This window comes from Bactrocera latifrons, unplaced genomic scaffold (assembly GCF_001853355.1).
Source record: "Bactrocera latifrons isolate USDA-ARS-PBARC rearing strain unplaced genomic scaffold, ASM185335v1 scaffold_85, whole genome shotgun sequence".
NCBI classification, from domain to species: Eukaryota; Metazoa; Arthropoda; class Insecta; order Diptera; family Tephritidae; genus Bactrocera; species Bactrocera latifrons.
In genome coordinates this window covers 1176732-1194582 of record NW_017537545.1, presented here as the reverse complement: position 1 = coordinate 1194582, position 17851 = coordinate 1176732, and the positions used below count along the sequence as shown (strand labels likewise).

Sequence of the window (17851 nt, the reverse complement as noted above, 5' to 3'; positions counted from 1 at the left end):
GTGAAGACCATCCACTCTGCTCCTCTGGTGCACACCTCATATGCCGCTGCCGCTCCCATCATCAAATCCTATGCTGCTGCTCCAGTTGTGCACAGTTATGCTGCGCCCTTGGCCTATGACGCTCACTACTCATCCTGGTAAACGGACGATGAAGGAGAATCGAACTGGACAAAAGATTTTGTACACTGATTTTGTGATATAACGATTAACTTAACTGTATAGAATAATTAGATAATAACGTTGTTGACTTTTAGATCAGCGAATTGTTAATAAATTATTTAATTTAAAAAGTTATATATTTAAATATACATCTTTCGATTGCAATACCAAAAAATTTTTTGGTCAGTAAATGGACACAAACTAAACACTTCTCATTTTAACAACAACAAGATAGTTCGTATAGTGGAGAGTGGAGAATAGAACAATCAACAAGTAAAGTCAAATGCAATTGTAATAGAAAAGGCTATACTACCATAATTAGACTAGATTAGTATTATTATTATTATTAAACTACAAAGAGTAAGTAACTCTCTGGTCTGAAATATCAGTTGATTATGGGTATCTATGAAGCATTTCTATACAATCTTCTTTTGTTCGAAAGAAATGCATTATTTTATATTAATAAAAGGTATCGTAGATTTCTCTGTGAAGAAGAGTTTTACTTTTTTCTGAATTGGATGTATTGTTAGATCTTTAAAAAGTTGCATTCTGTATTATAATTAAGTATGGCAGCGATATGTGCCTCCATCCTTCAGTTGTGGGTAATGTGAGGATAAATAATAAAAGTATATAACACTAAATTACTACTCATTAAAACGGTTATGAGTGAAGAAGATTACCTTCTTCCCGCCCAACCGACGCGAGGGACGCAATCCACGAACAGGCGGAATTAGCCGAGTCATAAAAGGCAAGAGAGTTTTAAGCGTTGCGATCTTAAGCTGCTCAGCTACAAAAGTATTAACAGCCAAAATTAAGAATTAGCTTCAAGTTTATTATTTTTAAATGTTACTTGTCAAGAGTAGATAAAATAACTTTTTAATGGTTAAGAGTGAGTCTGTTAGTCAAATGGAATGAGAATTGAAATCATGTAATATACGGCGGAATGGTTCGTTTAACTCAAATTTTGTTCTAGAAAATTTTAAAAGTAAGGGTCTAAACTATCAGATAAGAGAGATGGGCTACAGACTGACCCATTCATGAGTTTTACAAGAAATATTATACCAATCATCTCCTTAAAACTAGCGAGTATATAAGTTTAAACGATTTAGTTTTAAACGGTTAGCTATAACCTGAACAGGGTATATTAAGTTTGTCACGAAGTTTGTAACACCCAGAAGGAAGCGTCGGAGACCCTATAAAGTATATATATCAATGATCATTATGTTGAGCTAAGTCAATTTTGCCACGTCCGTCTGTCTGTCTCTCCGTCTGTCCGTATATATACGAACTACTCTCTCAGTTTTTAAGATATCGTTTTGAAATTTGGCAAACGTCATTTTCTCTTCAAGAAGCTGATCATTTGTCGGAAATGCCGATATCGGACCACTATAACACATAGCTGCCATCGGAATCAAGTTCTTGTATGGAAAGCTTTCACATTTGACAATATATCTTCGCTAACCTTAGCGCAGGTTATTTTCTAAAGCAACTATGTAATATCCAAAGAAATAGTTGAGATCGGCTCACTATAGCATATAACTGCCATATAAACCAAACGATCGGAATCAAGGGCTTGTGTGGAAAACTTTCGCATTTGACGTTTTACCGTCACGAAATTTGACATTGATTACTGCTTAAGGTAATAACATAATCTCCGAAGAAATTGTTCAGATTGGTTAACTGCAGCATATAGCTGTCATATAAACTGGACACATGTTTACTAAAATAAATGCAAATGTGAAGGGTATATTAGCTTCGGTGCAGCCGAAGTTAAAGTCTTTTCTTGTTTTACTCGTACTTAACATCTGAAAGTCTCTTAACGGCCGGTCAATTTATCTATCTCTTGGGTATATGTTGTGGCTGAAATGGCTTTCCATGGTGTTTTATCGAAGATGGAAGATCGAAAAAGGTTTATGGCATATCGGCTGGCAAAATCGGACTATATCCATGTTCACAAGATACCGTTATTCAAACAAACGTAAAACACTAGCTGAAAGGAACGTACTTGTATATAAGCAACCGGAGGAATATTTTAATTTGAGTCGATTTTTTTTTTTTGGCATCCCATAAGTAATAATGCCAGTCAGATGTGTGAAACATTTTATATCAGGTTACGAAAAATTGTGGAAGGCACAGGAATATATACTTATTAGACAAGCGTTTTATCTAATTTTTACTGTGATAGTTCACATATTGATCAATATATGCGATAAACCTTAAGTTCGATAATCTTTTTTAAGATATACGGGAACTGGTATATGGAATATACAGACATATCTATGAGCTTAAAATTTATTATTTATTCTGAAGTGCATTGCGATCAGCTGGACAAATTGAGTCATGTACTCAAACAGAAGAGGCCAGTATTGATCAATGGAAGGCGTAGTGCTCCAGTGCTCCACCAGATTAATGCAAGACCTCATACAGGTTTGATTCTCAAGATTTCGGAGCAATCTCTGCATAATTGTATTGAATGGGTGAACCTTGACCTCAGTACGTCAAAAACCATTCGGTGGATCGGTTTTTTTGCCTGCCAGATTCAAAAATTTAATGATTGAGGAATAAATCTCCTGCCCGAAAGATAGTAAAAGGTATTGGATCAAATTGGAAAATATATAATTTCGAAAAAAGTTTTACACAATAAAAAGTGGTGTTTAAAATTAACTAAAAAATTAAATTACTGAGGCAACAACCCATTAATTTGAATCTAAATTTGGCACTAAAGATAGAAAATTTACCAAATATTAACTCTAACGCTTAAGTTCTAAGAATAAATGTACGCGTCCAAGCCACTCAGGGCTCAATGAAACAAAGATAAGGCTATGATTTAGAATCGGTAATACTCTCGGCGAGGTAAATGGCCGCATAAATCATATTTCATATTTCTTCCAAGCAATATCCTACAACTAAGAATCAATTATGGAATTTGCAGTAAGTCGAACCTGTTTATCCAAGCGAAACTAAAAATGGCTCAATACAAGTCACACCGCAGTTTGCATAATTATCTCTATTCTTGCAGCTGACGTAAATGCAGCGCATATTTATATATACATAGCCATGTGAGTATAGAAATGCTTGAAATCATATTTCCTCAATGATAATAAGCCGCTAGCAAAATTGTCCCATTAACACCACCTAAACTGGTTCAGAACACGCCTCTAATTGCTTTGGCGCACACGCACTTATACATTCATATCGCATACAAAAGCCATTATATACTTAGAATTCTGTATACGCATATGCATAACTGCAAGCACGCATGCTCCGCAGCTCATTGAACAACTGACAAGGCCGTCACCGTTGGCAGCGCAGCTTCTGGACTGAGTTGCAATCAATGCACCGTTTATTGGTAGTCAACGCATGCGCATTGCATTTACATTAGCGTTACGTGGGCCCGTAACGGTATAAATACTAGATTCGATTTCAAGAACGATATCAGTTCATTAACGCACTCAGTCAATACAGACCTTCAAACAACAAACAAAACACTTAAAAAATGTTCAAGTTGGTAAGTTGACACACAAACACACACAAAAAACAAAGCAATAGCTTGACGTTTACCTTTCATTTTTGATAGGTGGTATTGTCTGCTCTCCTGGCCGTAGCTGCTGCTCGCCCCAGTCTCATCGAATCCCACTCAGCGCTGCAGTTGGCACCTGCCGCCACCATTGCCGTGCAAGAGCCTGTGCTCACCAGAGTGGGCTCGGTGGTGAAGAGCATCCCCACTGCTGTCTCCCACCAGAGCTCGACCATTGTGCACAGCTCTGCGCATGTGGTTGAGGATATTGTAGCACCTGCTTTGAGGACTAGCGTTGTGGCCGCTCCAGCGTTGGTACAGTCTGTTGCCGCTGCTCCAGTGCTGCACTCAGCAGCCGTACAAACTGTTTCTGCAGCTCCATTGTTGCAACACGCTCCAATTGCTCACTTATCGGCACCTCTGACTAATTTGCATGCTGCATCTCCCCTCGCACATGGCTTGTGGTAAACGAATTGAGATATGGACGATTTAGTTGGACTGCCTGCTTATTAGTAAATTTATCAATTTTGATTTCTTCAAAATTTTTATTTCCTCATCTTTACACATTTATTTCGAAGCATTTACATATTAGTAAATTGTTGAAATTATAGACGAATAAACAAAAGTGCAATATATTAAAATTTAATTTATTTCGTTTAAACCTTAATATACATAGTCCTTAACTAACTTCTAAGTCGTAGAAAGTTTCGTCTATCTTGAAACCAGCCTCGAAAGCCGAAGAATAACTCTTTACAACAGGAGCTGCAAGTCACTTATCATCCCCGACCTGATGAATGATGCAGAGGCATGAAACGTTACGTGTTTTCGAGAGAAAGATTCGGCTTAAGATTTATGGTCCTTTACGCGTTGGCCACAGCGAATACCCCAGTCAATGGACCGATGAGCTGTACGAGATAAATATGACTTTGACATAGTTCAGAGAGTTAAGAGGCAGCGGCTAGGCTGCCTAAATCATGTCGTCCCAATAGATCTAAATATTCCGGCACTGAGAGTATTCGACGCAGTTCTCACCGGGGGAAGAGGAAGACTTCCACTCCATTGGAAACACCACATGTCAAATCTCCGATTGAGAAAACGACTGGCGTGCTGTTGTAAACTCGGTTATGATCGCTTAAGCGGTGTCTACACCAATATAGAAGAAGAAGAATGTCGCAATCTGGCAACTATCAACTTTATTGTGAAGTTTGACATATTTGATGATATAAAAATTGTGCTGTAAAAGATATTCATCTCGGTTAAAAAATTAAACTAAATCGCGAACATTTCCGGGCGATTATTTTTTACCATTTTCGGCATGGATTGCTTGAGCAACAGAGCACCTATAATCTTAATTTAATTTTTGGCGATGCAGCTCCTTTATCGCAACTAAACTGTCTTACCATATCAACGTATAACAGTAAATTCTGATTGAAACACAATCTTTTTCTTTTACAGTCGATTTTCAAACACTTATGAAAACAAACCGCTAAATACCGATCACTCTTCACTACAACAATGCGAGCTCTATTTTACACCTCGACTGAAACAACTGCTTTTGAGCACTCAGCACATCGATGTGATCCACCGTATAGTCCTGAATCGGCAACGAGTAACTTCTTTTCATTTCCTAAAACTAAGAGGTCAACGTTTTGCGACACTTGAAGAGGCAGTTGATGTATTCAAAAGATATGTTTTGGAATTTATTTTAGAACAGATTTAACAAATTTTAAACCCAAATCTGCAATCCACAGTATAACCTTGGTATACGGCATAAAGTCAAACGAAAGTTTCGGAAACATTATGAAAGATAAACGAGGGATTGTAGAAGCACAATTATCAGAAAAAAAATGCACTCTGATGTTGACAAAGTTATCTTAGGGACAACTAATAGGCACTGATGTTCTCATATTCTATATACAACCAGCGAAAATAAAAAGGTAATTTGGAGATTAGAGTAGGATGAGTATAAAAAATATAATACTTATATGCGAATTAGATAGTATTTATAACAAAAAATGTGCCAAAGTGTCATTGACCGACAAACCCAAATTGGCCAGGCCGAAAAATATTGCATTTGGGATGTTGTTTTCACTGGTAAAAAAAAACTCTTAAATTGGATGGCCTAGATAGTCTCCAAAAAAATTTGACTGCAACGTCACGTGAGATGGTTCGGAAAGTGAAAAAGCGACTTGAGCGAAATCCACGACGAAGGGCCAATGAAATCGCTAAAGAACTGAAAATATCCAATCGCAGCATCCGACGCACATTAAAAAATGAGCTCAAGCTCAAGCCTTAGAAGTTCCAAAAGGCCCATGATCTCACACCGAAGCAGCAACAAGACTTGAGAGAGCGAAGCAGTTGCTTCACTTGGCCGAAAGCGGTCAAACTCCGAACATTGTGTTTTCTGACGAAAAAATGTTTCCAATTGAGCAAATCGTAAACTCTCAAATCGGTAGGGTTTCCTTGACCGACCGTTCATACGAGAATTTAAGTCATTTGTCAGCCACCAGGAGGCAGCACCCGCCACAAATAATGGTTTGGGCCGCTGTCACCGCAGATGGGCGCGCTCCAATTGTTTTCATCGAGCCGGTCGTCAAAGTAAATGCGACATATTATAGGTAAAGTCTTCTGGAGGCTGCTTTGAAGCCGTGGGCAAACAAACACTTCGGTCGCAAACCATGGATGTTTCAACAAGACTCAGCACCGTCTCACAAAGCGCAAGTGAACCAATTATGGCTGAAAAAGAACTTCATTACGTCCACACAATGGCTCTTGAATTCACCAGATCCAAGTCCAATGGATTATTCTCTCTGAGCCATTTTGGAGAGCAAGAGAGAGTAAAAAATACACCAGTCTCGAGATGCTGAAGAAAGCCATTGTCCGTGAGTAGGCCAAAATGCCGGCAAGTCACTTTCGGGCAGCTTGTCTTTTGACCGCCTCAAGGCCATAGTTAAGGCAAAAGGTGATCATATCGAGAAAAGTGCATTGGTCCTGAATTTATGATTATTTTCACACATTTTGTACTTTAAAATAAATGAAAATAATATTCCAAATCGAATTTAGGTATATTTTAATTTGTTTACACTTCGAGTGCCGGATCCTGTATATATTAGTCATAATAATCAATGAAATCAATATGAATTAGACATCGAACTGCTTACGGATCCACCGAATTCTCCGAACATCATTCCCATAGACTTTTCTTGTTATTAAATTTCAGGAAAAAGGTCGCTGGTATGACTTTGTTTGTGGAAAATCTTTGTAAAATAAGACAAAATATTGAAGAAATAATCGAATCACACTGCAAAAATGCTTGTGTCTTTCAGACGATGGGAGTTTTTAAGCAACAAGTAAACATACTTGCGACCGTGGCATCTTAATGATGGCGATTATGTTTCAATTTGATATGCCGCTCAGCATACGAATATTTCATATGTGTATTAAAGTGGATGTGCGTTGATTGTCAGACAACTTTCATCGTTGATAATGACAAAATAGCTCTATTAAGATGATTAAGTAATCGTTTGTGGTAACTACTTTTTTAGTAACTCCTCACTTCAGTTAGCAAGTAACCTTGAAATTGAAGGGGTTCAGACTATCTTTGTACGGTATCCGACGCAAAATTATATTTGAGGCATATTTCGAAAATATAAACTACCGCTCAGATATGTTTACATATGTACATATACACTTCAATAATACTCCGTTTGCTTTGATTTTCAAAATTGTATTTACTTAACTAAACAATCACAAAATTCTCAATTTAACCATCCAACTCTAGTCCATAATTCAATACGTTATCTATCCGTCGTCTATTCATTTTGTTATTGCTTACCACAAATCGTGAGCGGTGTAGGTGAGTGGTGAGGAAGCGGCAACAGCAGCGGGAGCAGCAACCACATCAGCACCATAGGTGGTGTGCACCAAAGGAGATGAGTGGACGACTGGTGCAGCAGCAGCGTAGGTCTGGTGTACAACTGGAGCAGCAGCAGCGTAGGTCTGGTGCACTACTGGAGCAGCTGCGGCATAGGTCTGATGCACAACTGGAGCAGCTGCGGCGTAGGTCTGGTGCACAACTGGAGCGGCTGCGGCATAGGTCTGGTGTACAACTGGAGCAGCAGCCACAGTCTTCACAACTGGAGCGGCGGCAACAACGGGTGCGGAGTAGGTAGTCTTTACGGCAGGGGCCACAACATCCTCAACAGCGACCGCCGAGCTGTGCACAACGGTGGAGCTCTGGTGGGAGACAGCGGTTGGTACGCTCTTCACCACAGATCCCACCTTGGCGAGCACTGGCTCCTGCACGGCTACGGAGGCGGCGGGCGCAGAGTAGACCACAGGGGTTTCGACGACATGGGGAGCAGCAGCAGCTACGGCGAGGAGAGCAGACAATACCACCTGCGAAAGTAGAAGGATAAACGTTTTATGTTAATTCTTTTTCAATTTTATTTCAGCTTTAAGTTTATGGCTCCTTATGCAAAACTCACCAACTTGAACATTTTGATTTTTGGGTTTGTTTCTTGTAGGTCTGTATTGACTGTGAGAAAGTTGTTGCAAGAACTGTTGCCAAAAATGTCAACGCCTTGCCTTTTTATACGAAATTTGAGCTTTAAGAAATATATTTACATACACGTATCTATATTCATCAAAGTACTGTACTTATTTTGGGGATTAATTTAATTTTTTTTAATATTCGATATTGAAAAAGAATTCGTCAATTGAAAAGCACACTTGAAATATAATTGTGCTTGCCATTACTTACGGCCTTCAAACCAGATCAAGTTGAAATCGATTCGGTATGTTTGTATGCATGGAGCAACTGAGATAATAATGAACTTATCGATATGCTTTGATATGTTGCTTTTTTTTGCTATTTTTACATATTTGTCTATACTTTAAATATAAATTTTTTTGTTGTAGGTGTTGTCGAACTTTTCAAGCGCGTGTCAAAGCACACACCCTCACTTACATACATATATTTTCTAGCACACACACACCCCCTCACGAAAGCTTAAAAACTGTAAAGCCACTAGCTTGTTTACAGTATTTTTTCCTCCACAACAAAAATCTGGTAAAAAGCCCTTCTAATGAACTTTGCTGCAGAACTCATGAACTTGCATCAATCACTCAGCCGACCGACGCAGCTGATATCATTGTAACTTGTAAATGAATATTATTGCGCATGCGCGGCTACCTTGAACCTTACACTACCTGATGCAGTTCACTGCGGGACACTATTTTTAAACTACTAATGCCGAAAGCACCAATCTGCAGCTATTGTTGAAAATATACCTAGCATTGTGAGTCTGGAATTTTGCAAAGTCATTCGAGGCTATAGGGCCAACACAAACATTGCAGCCATCCACAAAAACGCGGCTCAAATGCAACAGGTTGCAGCAGTAATTATTATACATGGCTTGAATACTTGTAAATATTCATTTGAGTTAAAAACTATTTGAGTGCAAAACAAATTAGTATTAAATTAATAACTATAGTTTCTTCAAGAGCCACGAGACAGTAACCAGTTAGTATGTCTGGTGGCGACAAACGTCCACAAGATAGGGCTGACTGCAGGTAATGTGTAGAGTAGGGCACCAGAGAAGCAATGAAGCATATTTTGCGCACTTGTCCCGAATCGGCAAGACTACGCTGTAAGCATCTGGGGTATACATGCTATGATACACTGTAGGTGATATCGATGGTGAGGCCGCAGAGTCTGTTAAAATTTGACTATGACTACTACTCTTGAACTAAACTCCATCTGATATCACAAAGGACCCAAACTGGCCTTTGCGTGGCTTATTGGCTTAACAGAATAGCCTAACCTAACCTAACCTTCTCCAAGAGCACCTTAAAAAGCTCCTACGTTTTCTGGCTAAAAACTTCAAAAGCAGAAAATTTCCCCATGCATTAGAAATAAAATAAAATTAATGCTAATATGAATGTCTCCATTTTCAGTTTTTATCAATTCACTTTGATTCACTCTTTTCAATAAATTAAACGAAAGTTTGCACGCTCCTCGAAAGCATTGTTTTTATCGGTAAGTCTATAAAATAAATTTAAAGTTCGTATTGCTCAGTTCGCAGATGGTCAACAGCGAAATCAAAAATAATACCAAAATCAATTGCGACCACAGTCCTATTACGTAGGTTGCCTCTTATATTTTGAGAATTAGAAACCATAGTTTAACAGTCTGGCAACTTATAACTTATACCTTATATAAAGACTCAAAACGTAGCATAATTTGTGTTTACAGTAACTTGAAATATTCATCTCGGCCAAAAAATTCAATTAAACCGCGAATATTTTCGCGCGATTACGTTTTACAACCTCCGACGTGGATTAACTCAGCAACAGATCATCGATTAATTTAATTTAAGAAAGAAAAAAAACAAAAGCGATGTTTCATAGAGTATTTTGAAAAATAAATAAAGCAATTTTCAATGTTTATTTTTGCTCAATAATCACGTAATATATTATAAAATGAGAAAATCCACCGCTAAGGCTGCGGAAAGGCTCACAACAAAAGGATTTGCCTCTATTAAAATGTTTATTTTGGAAGCTAATGTCGCTATTCGGCGTTCTTACTGATTTGTGAAAACCATGGTCACTGCAAGAGACAATTTTTGGAAAAAAGGACCTGAACCAATACTCAAAACCATAGTTTACAATAATTATTTACAACTTACCTATTTTGGAGTTATGACAAACAATTTTCAGCCAAAAAAAATTATCTTAAAACATTCTTATTTACTACCCTACATATGGACTGAGTTAGAATTTTTCGAGCTGACAATGGTCTAATATTTACCATTTTCAAACCCAATGTCATGCTTCATGCTTCATCCATATATCTCAAAAAATTTTCAAAATTATCGTTAGTACTGATACGATAGATGAAAGTATTAAAAATAGTAAAATAAATGTCAAATAACGGTTTTTCCTATACAGCATTCAGGTAAGGGTTGCTAAGACCGTAATTTTTCGATTCCAAGACGTTCTCAAGAATTGAGACTTCTTCAAACTACATACAACCTGGCGGATTTTGGGCTTGCTTCCGTATAAAAATGTTCTCAATCAAGAACTGAAGCCATTGAACCACCGTAAACATCGTGTTTCTCTGATTTTACTTTGGAAAAATTATCTTCTTCAATGACGCTCACTTTCAGCTGAGTGGTGAGGTAAGTAAACAAAACTGTCGATTCTGGTGTGAAGATATGTACAAATCATTCAAGAACAGCCATTACATTAAGCGTAATTGACAGTTTGGTGTGGTTTTCGGTCTGGTGTAAACATCGATCCGTACTTCTTTCGAAATGAAGCTGGTGATGCCGTTACTGTGAATAGAGAGTGGTATTGATCGATGATAACCAACTTTTTATGGCATAATTTGGAAGAAGTTGAACTTGACAACATCTGGTTCCAACAAATCCAGGCTAAGTGCCCCATACCACGTGCAACAACCGAATTAGAAGTTTTATTTTGACACCATTATACTACTCATATGAGTTAGTGGTAAAAGTACTCGTAAATTGTGTCGATCGAATTCGTTCGTGCAAAAAAAGTCGTGGAGACCATTTCAATAATGTGGTATTCAGAACTTAATTTTAGTGAGCGTCATCTTCACATTAAATACAAAAACATTTGAATTTTCTTAACAATTAATGCGTTTGTTTTTAATTGAAATCATATTGCTCCTATTGGAAAACCCTGTATAATTATGTGTACTTTATACATCATTAAGTATATATCCAGATATTTTCGTTACGTTGTTAAGAGCATCGAGTCCCCAGTGAATTTATTCGTAAATATTTTCTTATACCATCGAAAGCGTAAATTTAATTTTGTAATTACTTTTAGTCAGATTACATTAAAAAATGTTGAACTTTACTGATACCGTTAGCTGTATTAAACCAAGTGCATAGTATTTCTTTAAATTTGTTACAGTTGTTAAATTTTTTTTTTTAGTTTCCCCGAATTCAGTTTTGATTAGTTTACGGGTAGCCTCGCAATTTGGTCTTATTTTCGTTATTACGAGTATTATTTCTTCCATCAAAGCGATCTTATCATTGCATTCAGCCCGACGTACTTTAACTACTGCATTACTTGCAGTTTAAGTGCGTGTTGGAGGTCAAGCGAAACCAAAAAAGCATAAAAAGATATCCATATCAGTTAAGTGAAGAAAAATAAGTCAAAACGAAAACGCAAGACTAATTGAAATATTCGTTTATGATGGCCTGTCTAGCTGTCTCATTGACGCGACCGCTACCGTTTGGCTCGTTATTTTCGGCTACTCTTTGGCCTTTCCGCACACCAATTTATTACTTTATTATTGTCTGCAACTCGCTGGTAGACATAAACGCATTTTATTCTTTCCAACGCTGCTGTCGTAAATCAATACGGTACACTTTCAATTCAAAATGTAAACAACCAAAATGCATTCAATTACAATCAAAAAAAAAAAAACACAGTAATAACGATTATTTCGAAAATTGTTAACTTCTTTTCGTAATTCGGGCGAGTATTCGGTGCTGCGTAAAATTTTGTATAAAAAGCTAAAGTGCATTCTAAATATACATCAGTTGAATTTGTGAACTCACATAGCACAACACAGACCTTCCCTAAAACAAAAAATCATAATGTTCAAGTTGGTAAGTTGGCAAGTAGGAGTTACGAAAAATATTTCAAAACCAATTAATATTTTTGTTCTCTCTCAGGTGGTGTTGTCTGCTCTCCTCGCCGTAGCTGCTGCTGCTCCAGGCTTCTTTGCTTCGCATCCAGTTGTGTACTCCGCACCAGTCGCCACAGTTGCCGTGCATGAGCCCGTTCTGACCAAAGTGGGCGCCGTGGTTCAGAGCGTGCCCACATCAGTCTCCCATCAAAGTCAATCGGTTGTACACAGCTCTGCTCATCTTGTTGAGGATATTGTTGCACCGGTTGTCAAGACTAGCTATGTAGCCACTGCTCCTGTTGTACATACCTACGCTGCACCCATTGTGAAGACAATCGCTTCTCCATTGGTTTTGAAATCGTGGTAAATCGTGGACGCTGTGATGTACTGCATGAAAGCTTGGATTAGTTGTTGGACGTTATTTTTTATTTTTATTTCCTTTAGAACTGTCTATTATGTACCTAATTTTTTTTTGTTAATTACATAAAAAGATAAATTAATTTTCCCAAAATGTAAGATTGCGCTTTATATTATCAATATTAACTGGATTCAGATCGGAACATAATAAGGAAGACCTTATTTACTAGACTACTTACGAGTCTGTAGGTGGTAGGGCTCAGCTATTATTTTCCACCGTCCACTTCAGGGTTTGCTCAACGCCAGGCTGAGAAGGTACCTTCTTCGGAGAGTTACCTCCGGACGAGGAGGCAGATGAAACCGCCTTCGACAAAGAAGGCTGCCGGAGAACATCTGGAAGCCAAGTCGTTAAGTGCGCAGAAGAAAGGAGATAAGGATTTTCCCGTCTCGCGGAAAGTAAACTGAAGTTAAATGGGAGTGGTTAAAGATAGCCTACGTGAGACCGTCTGCGGCCCTGCACTCATTGGTATATACATATTTTCTTGGAAAAAAGTAAGGATAGCAGCCCGTCTTATGAGAATCAGGGTCAAGATTGGACAAGGAACGTTACACCGCCCACTTTTAGATGAAATCACATATCTTGTTATCCGCTCGACTGATTTCAACCAAATTAAGTGGACACCCATGTATACTACCCATATAACACAATTCTAAATTCTTATTGATTTTTTTACTTACCGGTATATCAAGAAGCAACTAATATAAATAGATAAAACTTTACACGAATAGTACCTTTGTATCTAATCGAATCAAAACTTTTCAAGCCCAGGTACCGAATATGCGGACCAAAGTACCCATAGTTGACTTCTTACGAAAATATCGGCATTGTATGAGATATAGTATATAATCAAAATGCAGATATAAGTCCTTTCTGAAAATAGTATCTCTGTGGGTCAAAAATGGTTCAACCCATACTTCCTTTAACCGCTATATACCTAGGTGACTTTATACTGATACACCGAATAATATGTTGGTAATCTTATTGAAATTAAGAGAGCGTGGTTTTCTAAGAACGGTGCATCTTTTCGCTTAGAAGGCATAAAATCGGCGGAAAAATTGTCCTAGATCCCATGTAGATCCTGAGGTATTTCCCTGACTTTAATCTTGCAAGAGTATGAAATGTTCGTGTGTGCCCGAATTAGCCTTCTTTACTAGTTTGACTTTGTGAGTTTTTTAAGAATAGAAGAAACAAGTTATTTCTTATAGGACATAGCTAGTAGAATGAAGGCATATATAGAGAATACTCACATGTTTTAGTGAATAGAATTTCAGAAAGCATAATAAACATTTTGAAGAATCTCGCCCGGTATTAACTGTTCCTGCCAATTTGGATGTTGCGTCAATAACGTAGCAATATTTCCGAAAATAATTAATATTTTTACAAATCACCTTAAAAACATATATATCTTTAATGATTAAGCTAGAGCTTATTTTGGATCTATTGCCAAAAGATGGCCTTGCTTGCCGAAAGTGGTCCTCTAGCTCTACGACACCATAGTCAAGCACATTATATTCTTTAGGGTCTTTATGCGGCGGAGAGCTCTAGAAAAGACTATACTTGCAAAGAAACTCAAAAGTGTGCAACGGGTGGCGCATCAGCATGTGTGGTACACTTAGGTCCACACTAACCATGGCATTTAACGCCGTATTGCACATAGTGGCCGTAGACATCGTTCGAAGTTATACAAGAATGACTGCGAAAGCCTCCTTCAGAGAAGTCATCCACTCAAATATCAAGGCGATGATACTAGCCTTGAAGTCACTAACAAGTCAGAGTTGGTCAAGGAATGTCCAACCTCGCTATTAATAGCATCGAGTCTCTCGAGCTAGCTATGAAAGGCACTCTAGAACCGCTATCAGTAGAATGGGAGGGGTCAGTGCTCTCGTATCCTCTTGCTTTCTACGACTAGATAGCTAGACTTTGCAGTAGCTTGGTCGGCGCTGAAACACCATACATGCTTTAACTACTTTACCAGACGTCATCTACAGAAACTGTATGGAGGAAGATGAGGTGAAAACTGCTTCCCTCTTGACTATTCCACGTGTGGGAGGTCAAATGGTTGTGCAAATTTGTATTGGTTTTGGTAATTTAAAAGTTCGAATACAGAAGTTCTTCTTTTCTAAGTCTTCACAAAGGACCATATATAGCAGTCCACGTGCGATCAGCTATCTAACCTAACCTAAGCTAAGCTAAGCTTAGAAATTATAATCAAACTGATTAAATGACAACAAAAATAAATAAACAAACAGATGAGATAATAACATCGGCTCATAGAAAGTGACATCACATCGCACATCTACGGTCTTAACATATCACATGATTTTATGTGATAATAACGGTGCAACGGAAGCAGTGATTTATTGAAAACCAAACCACTTATTTGATAATATTTAAAAAATGCATTTGGCAACCACAAAAAAGACTTACGATTATGCGCACACATTCTGCACACAAGCTCAAAGCCGGTTCTTGCTGCCACCTTGAAGACTGGGGCAAGTTGTGTTGTTGCGTACACGCACAGTGCGTGAACATGAACTTGAGACACTACCACGTAAACAAGCGTAAGTTCGATTTGGACCACAAGAAAAGCAGTACAAAGTAATGATAAAAATAGCGACATTAACAACAATTACCAATGAGGTGGTTGTTGTCTTGTAGGCATTAGTTGCATCAGCGACAAGTGGCCAAATAAACCACACAAGCAACAAATGCGTTCGTGTTTCACGGTCATGCCTCATGTACGAATGTGTGACTGAGACTTTCGGTGAGGCAGACACAGCTGTTAAAGCTCGGTTTATGGCCAAATAAAGAAGCCAAACATGCCACTAGCAAAAGCCATTAAAGCGCTTACGGCGAGCGTGTGCGTGATGCAATCGCAGCTACAAACTCTAATGGTCGCTTAGTTGTTGTTATTATTGTGGTGGGAAAAAACGATATGGCATGTTGTATGTATTTTTATTTCTGAGTACAATTTGTTCGGTGGTTGTTGTGTTGTGTTGTTGCGGCAGTGTGTCGACGGCTTATCGTGGCAGACAAAACACACAAGCGCGGCGGCCCACAATGACACGCCATGCAACACACCTGCAGCGACATGGTGCCAAGGCGTATAACGGTTTATAGCGGCTATGTTAGTGTGACTTGCAGCGTACGAGTGAGAAAATGAAAATAAAAGTGCTCCTATTTCAGTTGTATTTTTTTTTTATGTTTTTTGTTATTGCTATAATTTAGTTTTCATATGGCTCACATTTGCGCCGGCTAAGCACCGTGGCAGCGGAAAAACGCAAACAATGACCGGCCCACCGACCCAACAATCCACCGACCGGCCGCACTACTTTACACCATTCGGTCATAATTCGCAACAACACTGTGCCGGCAGCCAAAAATGCGATCAAGCTGGCGTTTTTCGCGTCGGCTGCTTTTATTATTGTAATATATTTTGTTTATATTTTTTTATGTATTCTTTAAGTGCATGTTTTTGATGTAGATTTTCCTCTTTTGCCTTTTTTTGCATGTGGATGCTTTATTTTGTTACAAATGTCTGTGTTTTCGGTGGAAATTCGTTGGATTACTTCGGTTGTATAAAAGAGCAGGCGTTGGTCAGCAACAAGCAACAGTCACAACGGCAATTCACCGCAATACAGAACTACAATTTGCAAGCGTTCAACACCCGAAAAAGGATTAACAAAATGCTGAAACTGGTAAGCCAAGTCGTGCCTGCCTTTCCAAATTGTATTATCCCTCCTTATCGTACCATATCTTATACTCAAATCTTCTTTCCTTCCACAGGTTGTGCTGTTGTCTACTTTGCTTGCCGTCGCCGTTGCGCGCCCTGGCTACCTCTCACACGCGCCGCTACTCTACTCGGCACCGGCCACAGTCATCCACGAGCCCGTATTGGCCAAAGTAGGCGCAATCGTGAAGAGCTACCCCACCGCTGTCTCCCATCAGAGCTCGTCGGTTGTGCATAGTTCAGCCGTTGCTGTGCAGCCAATCCTAGCGCCCATTGTGAAGACCACTTACGCAGCACCGGTGCTGCATGCTGCCCCCATTTATAAGACCATTGCATTGCCCTCTTTGCATGCAGCTCCTTCGGCCGGTTGGTGGTAATTCGGAGCTGTTATGCTACGTTAACTCCACTCATCAAACAAAGTGGCAGCCCGTAAGTGGAGCAACGGTTCCAGTACCCGCCAGTTGTCAGTTGTTGGTTTTCATCTTCATAAGTTGTATATAATTACATACATATTTGTTTCTAATTATAATAATGTCATTTAGTTGATTTGTTTGCAAATAAATATCTTAAAAGCGAACCCCTAGTCTTAGTTATATTATATTTAAGAATGTTCATTACAAGAATATAGGACAAGACGATTTTCGCAAAAAATATCTTCTCAGCATTTTCTAAGAAGAGCGTTATACTGATCCCGCTACACTACTTTTTCCAATAGCTTTTTTCTGACAGTTCATGCATGCCTCGTGTCAAGCTGCTTTATTATTTTTTTTTTCGTGTTGTTTGGCATTTAATCATGGAAAGAATGTCGCCTGCACAAAGCTTACAAATCGTTCAACACGTTCAGTCACGTTCTGTAGAGAATGTGTTTCGTGCGCTTCGCTCCACTTATGGTCAACATAATCGGCCCACTGAGCGTACTTTTCGCAACACCATCACCAATCTTGAGACCCAGTATTCACTATAGGCCAAATAGACGACGTCCAGCAAGTAGTGATGTAATCGCGGAGAATAGATTCGGGAGCGGTTTAAAGCAATTCGAACTGACGTATGAAACTTGGCTCATTTTACGTCGAGATCTTAACTTGAAAGGGTATAAAATACAGCTTGTGGAATAATTGAAGCCGCTCAAACTTTCCAAGGGGCATCGCTTTGACTTTTTCCGATTTTTTCAGCGATGAGGCCCATTTTTGGGTCAAAGGATATGTAACCAGCAATACAACTGACTGATCAAACGCAATATTCAAATTATTTGAAACTGAGTGCGCAGAATCAGAATAAATATCTTTTTATACCCTTTCATATAGAAAAACATTAAAGCTTCAGTTCAGACGAAGGTTTTTTTTTTTTTTTTTTTTT

The 17851-nt window shown here is 38.6% G+C and overlaps 5 protein-coding genes across 5 annotated transcripts in view; 4 read left to right on the top strand and 1 right to left on the bottom strand.

The window, feature by feature from the left end:
* The window catches only part of LOC108977156 (pupal cuticle protein G1A-like), a 725-nt gene extending 431 nt beyond the window's left edge, over positions 1-294 (top strand). Inside the window, exon 3 of the mRNA XM_018946728.1 lies at positions 7-294. Within this exon, the coding sequence (XP_018802273.1) occupies positions 7-141 (135 nt within the window). The 3' untranslated portion in view covers positions 142-294. The remainder of the gene's footprint in view (positions 1-6) is intronic.
* A 3273-nt stretch (positions 295-3567) lies between these two features.
* LOC108977162 lies at positions 3568-4322 on the top strand. Its single transcript, XM_018946736.1, has 2 exons — positions 3568-3667; positions 3737-4322. Exons 1-2 carry the CDS (start codon positions 3656-3658, stop codon positions 4142-4144), a joined length of 420 nt encoding a protein of 139 aa, XP_018802281.1. The 5' UTR covers positions 3568-3655; the 3' UTR covers positions 4145-4322.
* A 3065-nt stretch (positions 4323-7387) lies between these two features.
* LOC108977170 (larval/pupal cuticle protein H1C-like) lies at positions 7388-8232 on the bottom strand. Its single transcript, XM_018946745.1, has 2 exons — positions 8164-8232; positions 7388-8074 (listed from the first exon to the last, which is right to left on the bottom strand). The coding sequence occupies exons 1-2, from the start codon at positions 8173-8175 to the stop codon at positions 7508-7510; spliced, it is 579 nt and encodes a 192-aa protein (XP_018802290.1). The 5' UTR covers positions 8176-8232; the 3' UTR covers positions 7388-7507.
* Positions 8233-12263: 4031 nt separating this feature from the next.
* On the top strand, positions 12264-12798 carry LOC108977173 (pupal cuticle protein G1A-like). Its single transcript, XM_018946748.1, has 2 exons — positions 12264-12327; positions 12394-12798. Exons 1-2 carry the CDS (start codon positions 12316-12318, stop codon positions 12712-12714), a joined length of 333 nt encoding a protein of 110 aa, XP_018802293.1. The 5' UTR covers positions 12264-12315; the 3' UTR covers positions 12715-12798.
* A 3593-nt stretch (positions 12799-16391) lies between these two features.
* Positions 16392-17056, top strand: LOC108977193. Its single transcript, XM_018946768.1, has 2 exons — positions 16392-16463; positions 16552-17056. Exons 1-2 carry the CDS (start codon positions 16452-16454, stop codon positions 16870-16872), a joined length of 333 nt encoding a protein of 110 aa, XP_018802313.1. The 5' UTR covers positions 16392-16451; the 3' UTR covers positions 16873-17056.
* The last annotated feature ends 795 nt before the right edge of the window (positions 17057-17851 follow it).